The sequence below is a fragment of the Parus major genome, chromosome 3 (assembly GCF_001522545.3).
Source record: "Parus major isolate Abel chromosome 3, Parus_major1.1, whole genome shotgun sequence".
NCBI lineage: Eukaryota > Metazoa > Chordata > Aves > Passeriformes > Paridae > Parus > Parus major.
In genome coordinates this window covers 107,864,362-107,881,597 of record NC_031770.1, presented here as the reverse complement: position 1 = coordinate 107,881,597, position 17,236 = coordinate 107,864,362, and the positions used below count along the sequence as shown (strand labels likewise).

Here is a 17,236-nt window from a genome sequence, read left to right as displayed (position 1 = left end):
CCCCCCGGGAGACACCCCCTGCTCCCCCAGCCTCTCTCCCTGGGTTGTTTTTTTGTTTTTTTTTGTTGTTGAAACCTTCTTTCTCTCCCTGGGGAAGGAGGGAGTGAGCCCTCAGTCGGAGCTCAGGGCGGCACCCCTCCACCTCGAAACACCAGTCCCTGAGCCACGGGGGTGCCCCTTCCTCCTCTCCGCTCCCGGGAGTGGGCCTGGAGGATTTGGGGTGGCTCTGAAGCGTACAGGGGGCGGCTGGAGTTGCAGGGTCAGGCTGGAGTGGCAGAGGGATCGGGGCTTTGCCCTCCAACAGCCCGGGCAGAGATGGGGCTGGGAAAGGGGGACACAGAACACCTGGAGGGGGGGGACACAGGGCCCCTTCCCTTCTCCTGGTGGACAACCGAGGAAGTGGCTGCCCAGAGACGCTCTCCTTGGCAGGGTCGCACATTTCCATAATAAATCCCACCCCGCTCTGCTCTGGGGATGCTGCTTTTAATTTTCTGTCTCCATCCCTATGGCGCGCTAATGAGAGGAAACGATTTTAGAAAAAAAACCTGTAATAATAACAACAATAATTGCGTGCTTTAAAGCAAGCCCTTTTCCTCCTCTAGCAATGTTTCTAAGTGCTCCCCCTGGACTTTTCCTTCCCGTGGCTTTTGGTAGGGAGGGGGCAATGGCTGGGGTGTCCCCAAGTGCCTTCCTAAGCAAGTCATGGGTCAGAGTGTGATGGGGTGGCCCTGCAATGGTCTCAACATACCCACATTTTCCTATGAAAAATAATACACCTGGAAATCCCTGAAAAGACAAAAAAGTTTGGGAACAGTCTCACCCAGTGCGTTCCAGAACATCGCCTTTTTCTTGTGTTTCCCGTCTTCCAGCCGTGTTATCATGGCCGTTTGTCCGGGGAGAAATAGTAAAAGTGGTTAAATGAGCCCCTGGTAAAGTGAGTGCTGATAACGATGGGGATTTGCTTTGTAGATGTTGCGGGTGTGCGGGTGAGGCTTGGCTAAAGTGCTCGTGTGTGTGGGAACAGCTCGGAGAGGCTGGAATTGCGGGAGGAACCCTTTGCAAAGGGCCTACTTGTGCAGGACACGATGGTCAGACTGAGCAGAAATGGCAGGAAAATGGGGTGTCTTTTGGCTTCATGGCTTGGTGTAGCACTCAGAGGCTCTCTACAAGTGGATCACAATGATTCTGATTCAGAGGGGCTGCGGGGTAAGGAGGAGGAGCTTTCAGAGAATTGTGATTATAATTTAATTGAGCACTAGATTAAGTTGGTGTTATAGTTGCTCTTTAAAGCAGGGACGCGGGAGCTGTTGCATTATCGTGCTCACGTTGTTGTTCTCATTTGAGGTGTCTGAGCCTTCTCTTACCCCACAGCAATTCAAAGGATGCGGTCGCATCTCATTAGAATAAGGGAAAGATCTAAACTAAATATTAAAGTATTTAGAATATTATTACAATAAGAATGCTTACATGAGATAAAAAGGTAGACAAAGGATTAGACTGTTCCCCAATCTTTTTTTGTTCATATATATGTATTTATATTTGTCTTATATGTGGGTCCTGTGTTTGATTGCTGACATGGAGGTGCAGATCTGACCGATTTTCAGATGCATCAGAGGCACACGCTGCCCCTTGCACCCGGCTGCTGTGGGTGCAGCTGTGTTTTCATATACAATATGCGCTTTTAAAAATACGCCAAAATTACAAATGCCTTTATATACCTGTCAATTAATTTGAAACTCACTTTAAATACTTTTGACCCTTTTTAAAAAAAAAAAAAAATCTATTTCATTTTTCAAATGCAACTTGCATGCAGCTGCCCAGTAGTTTTAGACCAAAGGAGCTGCATGTATCATACAGTGAAACACTTGCTTGTGTTACATCAGAATGGGAAACAGCTCTGAAAGGGAAAAGAGACAGATCTGACCTATAGAAATCTCAGCTAAACAATAACTTGAAAATGAAATAGCTCACAGACAACACACTTTGTGAAGTTTTATTGGCAATAAATAATATGTTGATGATAATGTTTTGAGTGGTGTGTTAAGTGTGTCATAATTCTCTCACAGCGATTCCGAGCAAAAACGTACGCTGGATATAGCACTGTTTTAATTTAAAAAAACAGATATAAATCATATGCAGGAGAGGAAGTATGTTATAAACAGTGCTGGTTTTGATTATAATTTTTTGAAATAGTGTTGGCTTAGCATTAGGTTTGAATTTTAACTATTAATATTTGCACACACTGGGGAGGGAGTCCCTGTCGCGTGCTCACTAAGAAGATTGTTAATGCAGACTGGCTTTGTGGGGAAGAGTATTAGATGAGTACTCATTAATACAGCTCTAGCTATTAATATTCAGAATAAAATAAATGGATATTGTGCACCCATGTCCAAATCATATTCACTTTGTAATCTCGGTAGCCAGCAATACTTTATTTGAGTCGAGTCATCAGAATTTGGTCTCTCTGTGGAGGTTTTTACTGCCAGTCATAAAGTACCAGACTGCCATGCTGGAGGTTAGAAGTGTCTTCTGTATGATGCTAATAGCAGCAGAGAGTCTTAGTGGACCTAAATGCAGGGGAAAAAACGGGATGTGGAGTTTAAAACATTTCTCCAGTAGCACCACAGTAGTTCAGGGTCTGTCAGCATTTCCCTCCAAACCCCAATTTTCAGAGTTTATAACTCAGCTGTTTTAAATAGCTTCAAGCTGAAACCTGCTATATAAATTGTCAGCCCAGATGTAGATTTGAAACAAAAAGTAGCATGAATCAGTTATTCTGTTTTAAGTTACAGGACACTGAAATATTTTAATAGTATCAGATGCTCTTTTGGCAATGTCTGGGAAAAGCATTCTCAATACAGATTTTACATTCAGAGGCTGTTTGAATTCAGTGTTTCGCAAGGAAGCTTTTGAAGTGGCAGATACCAATGTTTGAGAGGAACTAGTTAGCATGTACACTAGTGTTGGCCTTTTTTTTTTTTTTTCAGACAAGCATTTTACACTGCAGAAAGTCTGAGTACCTGCTGTTGTATAGGAGTTCTGCTTTATGCTTATAACTTCCGTCTTCAGGCTACATACTTTGGCCAGTTCAAATCCCACTGGACTGAAACTGGGCAAACAGGTTGCCTAACCAGACTTGTGTTATGCAAAAAACACATAGTTATTTTCAACTCATAAGAATTGGTTTGGTTTTATTCTGGGGATTCATGTACCTTTTTGAGCTCTAACTGAAAGGAAAAAAAAAAAGAACAGAATCTACTTTTTATCATCAAAATGTGTAGGGAGCTTAATATTGAAAATAAAGATTTTGAAATAGTATAGATATTGAGTATTAAAAGATAGGTAAGGAATGTGCACTGTGGCCAATTCTAATCTTTAATTTTTAGCACAGTCCTTACTCATTTCACAGTGCATTTACAATCCTCTTTCTAAGAATATTCAATTAATTTTTGTATTGATACATGGCATTAAATTGCCAAATTAGACTTTATGCCAGCAGTCTTTCAGTATGTACAATTACTTTTGAAAATTCTCAAAGTGACGTGTACTTCTCCAGGTTTCAAACTTGTTTTTCAAAGCTTCTTTCTACCCAGCGCTTCTATGTACATGTGCAATAGTCTCAGGCTATTTTGTGGCAAGAAAGTATCAAAGTAAGAAAAGAATAACCCTTTTATTGCTGTTGTGTGGCAAGGGAGCTTCCCATGTTATAGGGCTTTATTTTATGATCCAAAGTTTTTATTTTCATCTCTGATTTCAGTTTGTCTTGTCCTTTGGTCCTCTCTGAAGGAGATGAACAGTGATACTGCATCCAAGGCTTCTCAGTAACGATGCACCTCTTGATTAGCTGCAATCGCTCGGCGACGGCAGCGGCACGTGCAGCTCTGGGCTGATGGCTAAGCTGACAAATTGAACTGACATCGAGTGGAAAAGGCAGGAAGGAAAGCTCTGAAAAGCAATAGAGGACAGAGGAGAGTCTTTTAAGGGATTTTGCTCCCTCCTGCCAGGTGTTATAAGCTGTACCTGGGTTTGGGACTGAGACAGGGCTGTGATGGTGCTGCCTGTCCATACTCTGAGGGTACCTGGGGAGAAAGAGATGAGCTGAGGCTTCAGGCACCTTGTTCCCTCTTCCCAGGCCCCTGGCAGCCTTGTGCTTCCTGCTGCACTCTCAGGTGCTTTGCATTTCTGGAGCTAATGTGATTTTTTTGTTGTTATTGTTTTGTGAGATATAAAAGGCATAGGGTGCAACTCCCTGGGCTGTTGATGGGCACAACAGGACTGTCCAGAGATAACGTGGTCTGCTGCAGACTGGGAAGGGAGTGGTTTATAAGTAGTCTCAAGCTCCATGCTTCACAGTTTAAACAAGTATCCATTTGTTAATGCTTAGAGTCAGCTCTGTAATCTGTTCACCAGTTTATTATTTGTTATTTGATTATTATTTATTATTCCTTACACCTGGCTTTGAAGCTGTCAGACCTGGTTGCTGCCAGACTCAAGGCAGAAAGTTATTGGGACCTCAGATCTTAGCCACAGTGGTGGTTCCTCTATTTTTATGTTCAGGGACTTTCATATGACTTTAAAGTAAAACCTTTGTTTGATACATAAAGACCTCACAGTAGTTTGTGGCAAAACTTAGCTTTTAGATTTTTGGGGTTTTATGCAAAAAAAGAGAAGCAGGTAAATTATTTTCAAACAGTGTTTAAGTTTCACTTGCTTCTCTCTCCTCAATATTTCTTTTAAATTAAATAAGCTATAGTTTTCAGTAATATGGCCTATTTCTGTATGATTGTAATTCCTCTTTGTTTTAGAGAAACATTGTACAGTTCACTGGACCACATAATGCTCTCCCTATATATCCAGAACTCCTCATTCTTTCCACTGAATTAATATCACCTGCAACCTGCAATTATTAGTTTCAGCCAGGATCATTTACGGAAAAAACATTTCAGGAAGGCCATGTGACAAAATGTAATATATATTTCAGGAGACAGAATAAATTACTCTGAATAATATAAAAACTCATATCTGACCATGTAAATTGGTAGTAACTGCAAGGGGAGAGACTTCGTAGCTTAAGATATTTTTTCAAGTTTTGGCTCAGCGATGCAATATTTCTAAATCTCTTCTTGTTGTAAATTTATTTTCAGTATCAGAATTAGCCAACTGGGGAAAAGGAGGTTATTTTATTAATATTTTTGTGGACATTTTTGCCCTGTGTGTATATTTTCTTCCTAGTAACTTAGCATTCCTGTTTAACTTTATTTTTGCTTTAAGAAGCCACAGAGCACTAACACTGTAGGTATTCCTGATGTTTTCAAATCAGAAACTGTCTGCTCCATGACATTTATTTAATCAGATGTTGGAGCACTGCGCAACCACTGAAGCATGAAAGAGAGACTATCAGGTAGCTGGAACGTAAGGAGAAATTAAATACTTTGATATCTTCTGTTCACCCATCCTGGAATTTGAGGGAGGTATCAGCACTAACCACATGTGACTCTTGCAAGCACTATGAAAATTTACATGCCCGCAAGGAAATACAGCTTTGTTTTATATTGCACATGAGAAGTTTGAATTCCAGCCATAAAGTGCTCCATTATAAAGTGTGTTGGGTGTAGAGCTTTGCCTGCTGGTGCCCCGAGTGCCACTTCTGGGATGGGTGGATGCATGGATCTCTCTGTTTGAGGAGCTCAGGGGTCACGGTGATGGGTGCTACCCAGAACAGAACTGAATCTGGGTGATAAGCTTGCTAATACTAATTTCTAGCTTTCCATTTTAAATGCTTTCCCGTGCATAATTTACAGATTCAACATTGTCTCATGTTCTCTCACTGCTCCCTGCTTGCTAAGAACAAAATTGTCCTTCAGAAAGCATTAAAGTGTGCGCTCAACGTAAGGAGGTTGAACGTTTCTGAAGAAATGCAACAATGAAGAAGCTCTGAGAAACAGAGACAAAACACGATATTTCAGTGTTTGATGTGGCACTTTGTTCTGTGCACAGCGAGTACCAGACTCCTCACCACAGAACTTCTTCACGAGTGTGGGAGCCTGCAGAGCTGTGAGGGAAGCACACACCTCCAAAGTGTGGCTTCACCAATGATTGTCTCCCCGTTCTTACAGGTGGTGGCCTTAGGAGAAGTGCCCGATGGGACGGTGGTGACCGTCATGGCTGGGAACGATGAGAACTACTCTGCAGAGCTGCGAAACGCTTCTGCCGTGATGAAGAACCAGGTGGCCAGATTTAATGACTTACGATTTGTGGGCAGAAGTGGAAGAGGTAGGCCACTGCCTTTTACGTGTTTGTAATGACATGAAAAACAATGCCTACATGTCAAACTTACTTTGCAATGAAATACCGATTAACCCATAAATCCATTGTTCATAGAATCACAGAAAAGTTTGGTTTGTAAGGGATCTTAAAGCTCACCTCATTCCAACCCCTTGCCATGAGCAGAGACACCTTCCAGTAGACCACATTGTTCAGGATATCAGTCTTTTTTTTTTTTTAAGTGATGTACACATATTTTATTGTCAAACTTCAGCATCTGCACAAAGCAGGTTAGGAGTCTCTGTAGCTTTTTATCTGACAGAGGTTTTGAAAAACGATTCAGGGAGTACCTTCTTCCCTGTCTGAATCACACAGGAAGGGTGGAAGTAAAAGGGAATATCTGTGATCCAGGTTATGCAGAGTCAGGGGAGTGTATTTCGGGCCATGGCAATGAGAGGTGGAGAATTCCCTTTAGCAATAGAGCCACTTCTGAAGCTGTTGTAGAAGACCTGTAATTAGGGGGATTTTGCATATCACTTATAGGTTGTATTCTTTAGGGACTTAAAGCTTTCAAGGCTCAACAGCTGTTGGTGGAAAGCTTGCTAGTGGCTTCTCTGCCCTTAAACCAAACTGCCCTTTAAACCAAACCTGTGAAAATCACCCCCACTTTTCTTTTTAGTAAGCTGCTTGACTTTTTATGAATTGCTGGTAAGCTTGGGCACAAACTAAATTTAACCTTTATTTTAAAGGACAGGGTAACTTTCAAATTCTTTTTATTTTTTTATTTTTTTTTAAAGATGTAGAGTGCTCTCAGTGTCTTCCAGCTCTTTAGGAGTTTCCTATGATCTGAAAACTGCACTACACTTATAGAAAGCTTTTGTAATCATTGCAAATTTGCAAGAATTCCTCTTTAAGGGTCACACAGAAGCTTTCAGACTTCAGGTAATGATTGAAAGGACATCTCAAAGGAAGCTAGCACTGCAGTTCTTGTTGCAGGAGTCTTCAAAGTGGCGTTGTATCAGTCATGGATTCAACCTACATATTTTTTTCCTTTATGTATTTGAAGTAATTTTTTGTTTTTCATTTTGTTCTAAATTAGCCCTGCATAGGTTAAAACAAAGCAAAAGAAGCAGAATAATTGTGCTGGGAAATCAGCAATAAGGAAAATTTTACATTAATATTCTTTAAAAAGCAGTTGGGGTTCATCTTATGGAAGGAGAGAGGTTTTGTCTGAAAAAAAATTAAACATATGACAGAGGCCCAGATAGTCCAAATCAGTCAGCTTATTTTTACAAGTGCCTTGTGAAAGGGAGTCATAAGCATGACTTACTGACTATTGTTTATTTTAATTACATAGCCAAAAATTAGCTTTATCATTTTAGAACTTAAAAGGTATTAATAATAGAGAATAACCTGAAAGAAAGAATAATTTTACTAACAGTAATGCTACATAAATATGGAGTCTATTCCCCCTGTGAATAAGGTGTTGCCTATCTCTTCCATTTGTCTTCTTTAAATAATCAGTTTACTTTGTTATTCTGCTGATGGATTAGGTTTGAAAGTTCTCTGGCTCCATCACTACTGCTGCCTTACAGTAGAAGTTCAGTAGTGTATCAGCCTTTTAGGAGTGCTGAAAAAGGACTGAAATGTGATGCACTACTTCTGATCTGAGGATTTAATTTCAAACCTATGATATATACTTTTTATTAAAGCATAGGAAATGAAATAGACGGCTTAAAGCCTCAGCAGATACAGATACAGACACAAACACAGAGATCCTAAAATTTGGTTCCAGTAGTTTAATTTATATTTTTTATCTAGTAGACTTGGAAGACTTTTTCTCTGATCAATCTGGGTAGAATCTATGGAAAAGTGATAGTATACTTTTCAAACCCTCAACATATTTATTTAAGAGACTTCAAAGAAAAACAAAGGGTGTGCACTGTTTTACTATATTGGCTTTCTGAGTTTTGGCTAGTTTCCCAAATAGCAATTTTTATATTTAAAAAAAAAAAAAAAAGTAAAAAAAAAAAAAGGAAGAAAAAAGACAGACTTAACTGCTTGCAGACTTTTCACGCATGGAAGATGAAGAAAGCTTCTTTTGATGAAGTGTAATTATGTCCAAACAGAGCTGACCCCCTCCCCCTATATTTCTTATGATCTTAACGGAAGAAAGTAGGGCTTTTCCTTTGAAGCAGCCGGGACTCGGTGGAGGATCTGAAATGCTGCATTCTCCTGCCAGAGGCAGGATGGAGAAATTGGTCCAGACTTGTCTTCCAGACTTAGAACAGAGAGGGGGAGAGAGAGAGAGAGAAGGAGAAAGAGTTATCATTAATGATAGATTTTTAGAACTCTGCTTAAAATAGCAGGGAAAGAAATCAGTAGTTGCAAACAGAAGTGAGAAAGCTCTTTACATAGAAAAATATCAGTAAATACAAGTCCTGAAGTAGAACAGGAAAAAATAAACTAATAAAGAAGTCATTTTTCGGTGGCAAGAAACTAATCCACACCTGTTCCTGACTTGAGATTTACATCTTTCTAAGCAGCTCGTGCTTTGATCTCTGTATCTCTAAATTTGATTGTGAAGTCTGAATCATCAACTTAGCACTTCACCTCCTCTCCCACGTTTTTACTTGCTTCCCATGGCTCAATGGAGAAACCCGATTTTTATACATATTCATTTTGTTTGCCTGACAGAAGCTTCACGTTTCTGTTTGCATAATTTCTCTTAAACACCTTTTTTGGATTCATAAGAGTAAGTAACAGGAGTGTTTGATGCGAATGCAGCAGTTGTTTGTATGCGGTTTTCAGGCGGTAGCTCACTTTTACAAGCCCGATCCACAGCGCAGAGAAGAAAGAATTCCTGTCTTCAATAAGCAAAGGATCATAACCTTAATTTTGTTGTGTCCCGATACTTTAATCACATTAGCATCTAACTGAAAAAATATGCAACGCGCACACACAGGCTGCCGAGTCTCCTTTCAAGCTCCTTTCCGGGGCTTGCCGTGTGCTCCTGCATATGTCCATCTCGTCCTCCTCTGTGTCAGCTCCGCTCACATGTGTGAATAACAAAGAATGCACAGTTTAGACACACTGAAGCAATAGTGCCAGATGACTGCTTGGCTGGGGAATTTAATAAAAGAGAGCTACAATTAGTCTGTAGCCTCTGAAAGTGGATAGTTGAAATGACTAAGGGCAGTAAAGAAAGGTGATAAAAAGTGCATTAAAGGATTTTGTAGCTGAGGAGGGATAGCTGTGAAATAGCTGTGGAAGGCATCAGCACCACTGAAACAGGGGACTCTCAAAATTTATTTCATTCTTAGTCCTGTAATATGTAAATCATCTCTTGAAAGCTCTGGAGTGCCCTGGCTGGGCCGTGCAGCTCCCCACAGTGAAGGGATCTGTGGTTTATGGAGTGTGAGGGGGCTTCGTCAGTGTTTCTTCATCCACACGTTGGTTTGTAAAATACCAGTTAGAGAACAAAACCAGTTTCCCTCTCAAATTAGCTGCTTACCTCTTCAGCTCAGGCTGGCTGAGAGGTGACACTTCAGGAATTCTCACGTCAAGGTCCAAATGTAGCTCTTTTTATAAAGGAATGCATTTTTTCTGGCCACTTTATCCTGTTCAGATATATTTAGTGTAGAAAATACTGCAGTGCTTTTCTACAGAACAATTTTACAGGTTCTTACAAGTAGTATATTTTGTTAATTTTTTTTTTGTCATAATAGACATTTATACAGATTTGGTATATAAAGAGAACAATAGCATGGAAGGCCAAATTCTTCATTCAAATGTGTATGGAAAAGCCCCTTTAGTATCTTTGTTACCAGTAATATTCTTCTGATCATCTAGGGGTTACTATGATCTGAATGTCATCAGCATACAATTTAATAGTCAGAACTTTTTGACATGGTAAGCTGGTGCCAAAGGAAGCCTTAAACCTGAGCCTGGAGAACTATACATATTTGTTCAGTGGGCTGAATTCCTATTTGGAGAGGGATAAAAGGCACGGATGCTTCTCAGCCCTAAACAAGCAGTGTGGAGGCACTGTAGGGCTGCTGCTGTGTGTATGAAGGCTGCCCATGCCCTGTGCTGGCAGGACACACAGTTCACCTCTGGGACAGCAGGTGGGCAGGACTGGACAAAAACTGGGTGTCCTAAATACACCTATGGCTGTTTCCTAAATCCTGTGATGATTTAGGAAACAATCCTTTTCCCAGTGAAAATGTGAAGAACCACCTTCAACTATGCCACCGGGACAGAATTCAGTATCCTGAGATTTTTGCATGCTTAAACTGACAGGGCAGGTTTAGATTGGATATTAGAAAGAAATCATGAGGGTGGTTACTCACTAGCATGGGTTGCCCATGGGAGCTGTGGATGCTCCATCTCTGAAAGTGTTTAAGGCCAGGTTGGATGGGGCTTGGAGCAGCCTTGTCTAGTGGAAGGTGTCCCTGTCTATGGCAGGGAGGTTGGAGAAAGATGATTTTTAAGGTCCCTTCCAACCCAAACCATTCTATAATTCTATTTGCCAGGGTCCTGACCTTCCCTCTAACCTGCATCTCCCAGAGAGCTGGGCACAGCTGGAGCACAGCTTCACCTGGAAAATCATTTTATTCTAAATGACAGTTATATTTCCTTTTAAAAAAAATCATGTCACATTCTAGTTCATGAAAATTATAGCCAAGACAGTTTGAAGTTGCACTCCTGATAATAAATGATGCATGTCTCAGGCAGGTTTGGGGGATATATGACTTGGACCAGAAAGAAAGACCAATTACTAGATTTGACAGCCAAAGCTCTGTTCTGTATTATGCCTTATATATAAGCTGTTCTATATTAGGCCTGAAAAAACTGCATTAAGTTTGTGCTGCTACATATAGTTTAAGATTTGTGCCTTGATTGAATGCCTTCAGAGTTCAGCGAGAGGAAAAGCCCTAGGAGCAAAAATGCACAAATACACCCAGGGAGGAGGGGGAAAAAAAAAAAAAAAAAAAAAGAGCTTTAAGTGTCTGGTAAAGTAGCAGCTTAAATGAGCATGAAGGCCAAAGATTGCTGACTGTTTTATTGAGTCACTGTTGTACGCCCACCTTTTCCTGTCTTGAAACAGTTTTCAGTTTTGACTATCTGACATGAGTAACCGTTGCATATCTAACAGATTACAACTGTCAGTGAGTCTCCCAAACGGGGGCCAGCGCCTGTGAGAATGTGTGCTCAGATGCAGGCAGCTCCCTTTATTTATTTCTTTTTAACGTTTTCATTCAGCTGAAGGCTGTGGATGGTCTTGTGCAATCACTGCCTGAATTCAAGCTTTGAAAAGTAGAACAAAAAAAAACAAAAAGAAAACCCAACAATGCAGACTGACGATAGCAAAGTACGTGCACAAAGACATTTCTCACCCTCACGGGAAAGTTGGGGGCTTTCTTGGTATTTCATAGAGGGAATATATGTAGGGAATAAAGGCGTTCTCCCTAATAATGATATCATCATATTAGCCCTGGCATACGAAGGACAGAGACACTGACTCCCTGTTAAAACATCTCCCAGGAGGAAAATATATTCTTTCCTCATCTTATTGTAGTCAAGTCAAACAAATGAAATGATAAAACTGTGTGAAGTAAATAACATGTGGTCACATTCTGCTCTCTGTCACACAGCTGCGAAACTGGAGTAAATTTTTAAATTATCTGACTTGCTTTGGATTTACACCACTTTCAATGCAGCAAAGAATTTGGCTTGTCCTCAGCAGTGAATCACTTTTGTTCTGTCATTGTATGATGACCCATTATTAAATAAGAAACATTTAGATTGTCAACACATGGACGTATTCTTGACATAGAGTAAAACTGAAGGGGAGGAAAACTCCTATGGTCAGTTATGTTTTTAATTTTCACGATTGTGGTAACGACAGGGAATAATTTTAAACTGATTCTTTACTGAACATGCATGTGACTGTTTTCATGTTGTAATCACTCATTCCTTGTTGTTTTTTCCCCTTGTAGGGAAGAGCTTTACTTTGACAATAACTGTCCTGACAAATCCCCCCCAAGTCGCTACATACCACAGAGCTATAAAGGTTACAGTGGATGGGCCAAGAGAGCCAAGAAGTGAGTATTATATTCTTCCTTTTGCTCTTATGCCTGCTTAATTTTGTTTAACAGAGACCTGTAAATGAAATGTCTGTATCTTTGTCAAACACTGGTTTTTGCTCAGCAAAATATGTGAGTGCATGCTTAATTTGGAATCTATTGGACCACACACGTATTGCATTAAACACTCACTTAAGTGCTTGGCTGAATTTGGGCAATCCCAAACGTGATTCTTATTCACATCAAGGTCTTGATACATTATCTGCCATTGTAAATGAGAACTAAACCCACTGTATTTATATATAATCTGATTTAGACACAGTATAGATACAATCCTGCAATGTGCTGCATTCCCTGAACTCCTGTAAGCTTCCAACTGGAGACATTTAGAACAAAACAGGAGCCTGATCTTTCAGGATCAGTCCTAGCATAAAGAGGAAACATAAAATATAGTGCCTTTTTGTTTGCCCTTAAATTCTTTTGCCATCAGATAATTAATGCACCTGGTTAATCTCATCATACCTGAAGTTGGTTTTCAGCTATGGACTCATCGTAGACCCCCAGGGGCCCAAGTTAGATAAAAAAAGCAGTATATCAACAGCATAGTTTTTGTTTCTTATTTGTGCACAGAAAATATATATTTTTCTTAAAACATAGTCCAGCAGATTTTCGCCCAGCATGTTTATCTCATAGCCATGAAAGCTCACTAAGACTCTATTTGCCATGATTTATCTATTTTGCAATGGCTGTACTTTTATGACAATTGTGTTTTGTCATGTTCTAGCAGTTTTATGGGTAGCACTTATTTTTAGATACAGTCAAGTCTGGTTAATCCATCAGGATTTATCTGGCTGTCTCTCTGTCTAGCACATTTAGCTGGTAACCGGTCTCACATCATATGGGTATCACTGATGAGCCAGTTCTGGAGTTTTTTCTTAATCTAACTAGAAATTACTCTAAATTGATTGGATTAGCCAGGTATAGCGTTATTTAAATTACACTTAGAGATTAAGAATTATTTGATGAATAACCACATTAAAAGAATCCCTATAATGGAAGCATCTCAAATAATTATTTTCCCTTTGATCTGCACATACAAACACAACCTTCAAGGAGCTTTCATGGTGTTTTGTTTAAAATACCACAAAGACAGAAGTAGAAAGATGTAGACAGAATTCATGCAGTTAAGTGTTTCTCGTGCCAATAAACATGGCAGAGTCACCTCCTCTTACACCTAGGTGGGAGCTGAAATGCTCCCTGTAAGAACTGTCCAGGCTTTAGAGTTTCACCTTGAAGAACAGCTAAAAAGCAAATAGCTCTGGATACATTTCATTAGATTTCACTTGTGGTGCTACCTGCTCTCGGCTGAGGTGTCCTGATGTCACAGCAGGGGGATTTTTGTTCTGTCTTCTCTCTGTGAGTCAGTTCCCATTTTTAATTTTCACTTGTGGCTGGTGCTCCATGTACCATACTTTGAGGACACTGGGGAAGCTGCATTAATGGAGTAAAAAGCAGGAAGTAAGTATCATTTAGCCATTCTCATCTGGAGGTTGCTTCCATGTATTGATGCATCTGCAAAAGAGGAAATCTCCTGGCAGAGGACACAGTGTAGTGAAAAAGCAGAGAGGCTTGAAAGTGATGTGTGAAGAGTAGTGTGGGCTATCCTGTGCAGCACAGAAAGAGACCCTGCTGGCATGAGGATATTCTGGTGATCAGTGGATTGAAAGTGAGTCTGTGTTCATAGAATTCAACAAGATCTCCTAGTTTTGTTGGAATTTTTTACTTTAGACCTAAAAGGCCTCTGTATATCATACCTGTCTGCTGGTGTCTTTAAACAGCTGAGCCTAGAAATGCTCAGTAACTGAGTTCTTATGGCCTATATGGAGATATTGTGGGTATTGTGTCCTCCTTCATCTTTTTCTTTTCTTTCTTTATTTCCTTTTTTTTTTTTTTTTTTTTAAGAAAGTAAAATTTGAGCTTGAATGCCCATTTGTATTTTAATGTTTCGGTGGAATACTGCAATCTTATACTTTCAAGTTATTCTAATGCATCTCTGGAATGACTCATTATTAAACTTGAATTTGTAGGGAAAAAGTAGCTCCAGTGAGCTCTGGGAGTTTCACTGAAGTTTTGCTTCCTTCTTAGAAACCCTCCACTTGTGCTAACAGTTACATTAGCTTGGTAGTAATTGTTCAATGAATGTATCTGGCATTTATGTTGCATAAGGAAAATTAGGTGGTTGGGGGCAATAAGGTATTCAAGGAGCAGCTCTGATAGCAAATGTGTTTGTCTTAAAAAATTATGTATCGGCAAATAGTGCCCCTCTCTGCCAGGATCTGTATTCCACTTCAACATTTCAAGCATGTTATCCTAGTTTTCCTCTCTCTGGCAGCTCAACCAGAGCTGTCACATCACAAACAACTTTTTTCTTAATATACACATCTGGCGTTGGCAGTTGGAGCAACTTCATAAGAGCACATGATCATCATTCATTACAAGATTAAAAAGTACCCCATGGCATCATTGATGTTTTTTAACTTTGATCTTTTGCAGTTGTGATTCATCTCAGTTATAAAACTTCCCTTTAAAGGAACACAACCGATGACTTATTAGAACCTTCATTCTAAGGAGTGTAAACATAAAATTATGCACATCTTTACAAAATGTCATTTACTTTGTTGCCAGCTTATCATTTTAAGACATGACATCATGCTTTAGATCGTGAATTTGTAAGGCTTGTTTATAGGCAAGGCACTCTGACCTTCTCTTGGCAAGTTGACTCAAGCAAACGAAAGCTGCGAGGTTCCCAGCAGCAGCAGGAGCAGCAGCAAAGCCATGACAGACATCACAGACATTTAGAGCCCGACTTCAGGAGTGCTGAACAGTCGTGGCATGCAGGGACTCCAGTTGGTGTTTTGGATGCTCAGCACTTCAGAAAGTCGGGTTCTTAAATGTAAGTGCCATTTAGTCGTATTAAACATCTGCTTGTAGAAGCTTGCTGCCTTGCCTCTCTGTTATTATTTGAAAATATTTTAATAGAGACAGTGATGTCAGGTTGCTTTGTTAGGAAAACTTGCCCATTTCTATATGAGAAAAGGTCTTCTGATGATTTTTTTTTCTCAGAAAAGATTTATTTAATTTTACCTAACCCCTTCCAGTCTATCTAGATTGCTGTCCAGGGACATCTACTCTGTTGCAGTTTCTGTGCTGGATTGAGACAGTGCTTTGTACTCTGAGTGATGCAGTCTAGAGACAGGCTTGTATAAGATCTTTGGGAATCATTAGGAAATCCTGCAGATATTTTTCTCTCCTCATATCCAGGATAAGACCTCTGCCATATGCACATCTTCGCCAGCAGAGCTGCCTTCCAGCTGGGAGGGCTGAAAGAAGTTTTCCGGAGACGTTTTCATGAGGTCATAACTGACCGACAGAGATCCAGAGATTACTGTAAAGGAAGTCAAAGGAGAAAAAAAAAAGAGCAAAGAAACCACCCAAATCTTTACCTAAGGCCCTCTTTAATGCCTTTGCCTTACCTCATTACAACTACAGAAAAAATTATTTGCCTTTCCATAGCGGTACCTTGAGAATAGGAGGCACATCCTCCTTTCTGGCCACTTTTGGGACAAACCCAGTCATGGGGGAATCATGAGGAAGGAGGGAGGAGAATTCTATATATTTTTATATTTTTCCTGACTTCCAGAGACTTTAGTTTGTCTCTAATCAAAGGTAGGCACCAACCCCAACTTTCTTTATCAATGTGAATGGAAAAGCAGCTCTGAGCTTTGGGCTGAAGCGTTTCAGGGGAGAAAGCTGCTCTGTTTGGTTCAGCTCCCGAGCGTTTCTCTGCTGCCGCAGCTTGCAAGGTGCACACGTGATGAAAGGTATGAGCAAACATCACATCGCCTTTTTGTCTGTGCACGCTGCCGAAGGCAGCCAGAGCCAGCCAGGGGTTCTGCTCAGCCCCCACATTAACTGTTTGGCCGACCCGGCTTATAAAGCGCAGATAAGTGAGTGAGATTTTTGAGATTCCTTGACTTAAAACCATAACAGTTTTTAGGAAGTTCTCCCTCTTTTCTTTCAAAGGCGGAGAGGGTGGAGGGATAAGTCTGAGGCAAGTGGAATGTGCTTTGGAGTAGAAGAGCTTTAAATCTTTCAGTTTGCCTTTCTTTTTTTAACTTTTCTCTTTTTTTCCCCCTTTCTTTTATTATTTGCCTTTTTCCTTTCTTTTTTCTTTTTTTTTCTTTCTTCTTCTTTTTTTTTTCTTTTTTTTTTTTTTTCTCTTTTTTTTGTTGACTGCCTGTCAGGAGCTGGGCTGGTGGCCAAGCAGGAAATGACACATCGAGAGGCATTTGTGTTGTGCAACATTTTGTGGAACTGATGCAAGGATACATTGTCTGTTTACGCATTCCTCTGCTAACAGCCTGCATGGCAGTAATTTTATTCAGGGACACATGGCATGCTACAGCAAGGAGCTGGAGACTTAACATCTCTTTATGCAGAATTATCACAGCAGTTAAAACACCCTGTGTGTCCCCCGTTTCAAATAGTCTCTGGCCTGCCTTCAAAAACCACTCTACCAGCCCCCCTTCCTTCCCAAGAATATATTTGTTTGACTGTGGGTTTTTTTTTTTTTGCACTGTGGTAAATTGGGGCAGTGCAGAGAGAGAGAGAGACAGAGAGAGAGAGACTTTGCAGAACAAGAGGAAATTTTACAGGCAGGTCCCTGCTTCATGCATCTACCTCAGACTGAACGGAGCAGTGCAGCTTTTTTGGGCGATGCATTGCAGACGCTGAAGGCGTTGGTTTGCATCTGCATGTGGTTTGGCACAGGGAGGTTTTTAATTAAAGTCAATGCTAAATACCCCGAGATGTGATGAGCGAGT

At 40.4% G+C, this 17,236-nt stretch overlaps 1 protein-coding gene across 4 annotated transcripts in view; it reads left to right on the top strand.

The window, feature by feature from the left end:
- RUNX2 (RUNX family transcription factor 2) overlaps positions 1-17,236 on the top strand; it is a 157,652-nt gene that overhangs the window by 1,123 nt on the left and 139,293 nt on the right. For all 4 annotated transcript variants that reach the window (XM_033513102.1, XM_033513101.1, XM_033513104.1 and 1 more), the window contains exons 2-3: positions 6,117-6,273; positions 12,267-12,371. In XM_033513102.1, coding sequence (XP_033368993.1) covers positions 6,117-6,273; positions 12,267-12,371 — 262 coding nt within the window. The remainder of the gene's footprint in view (positions 1-6,116; positions 6,274-12,266; positions 12,372-17,236) is intronic.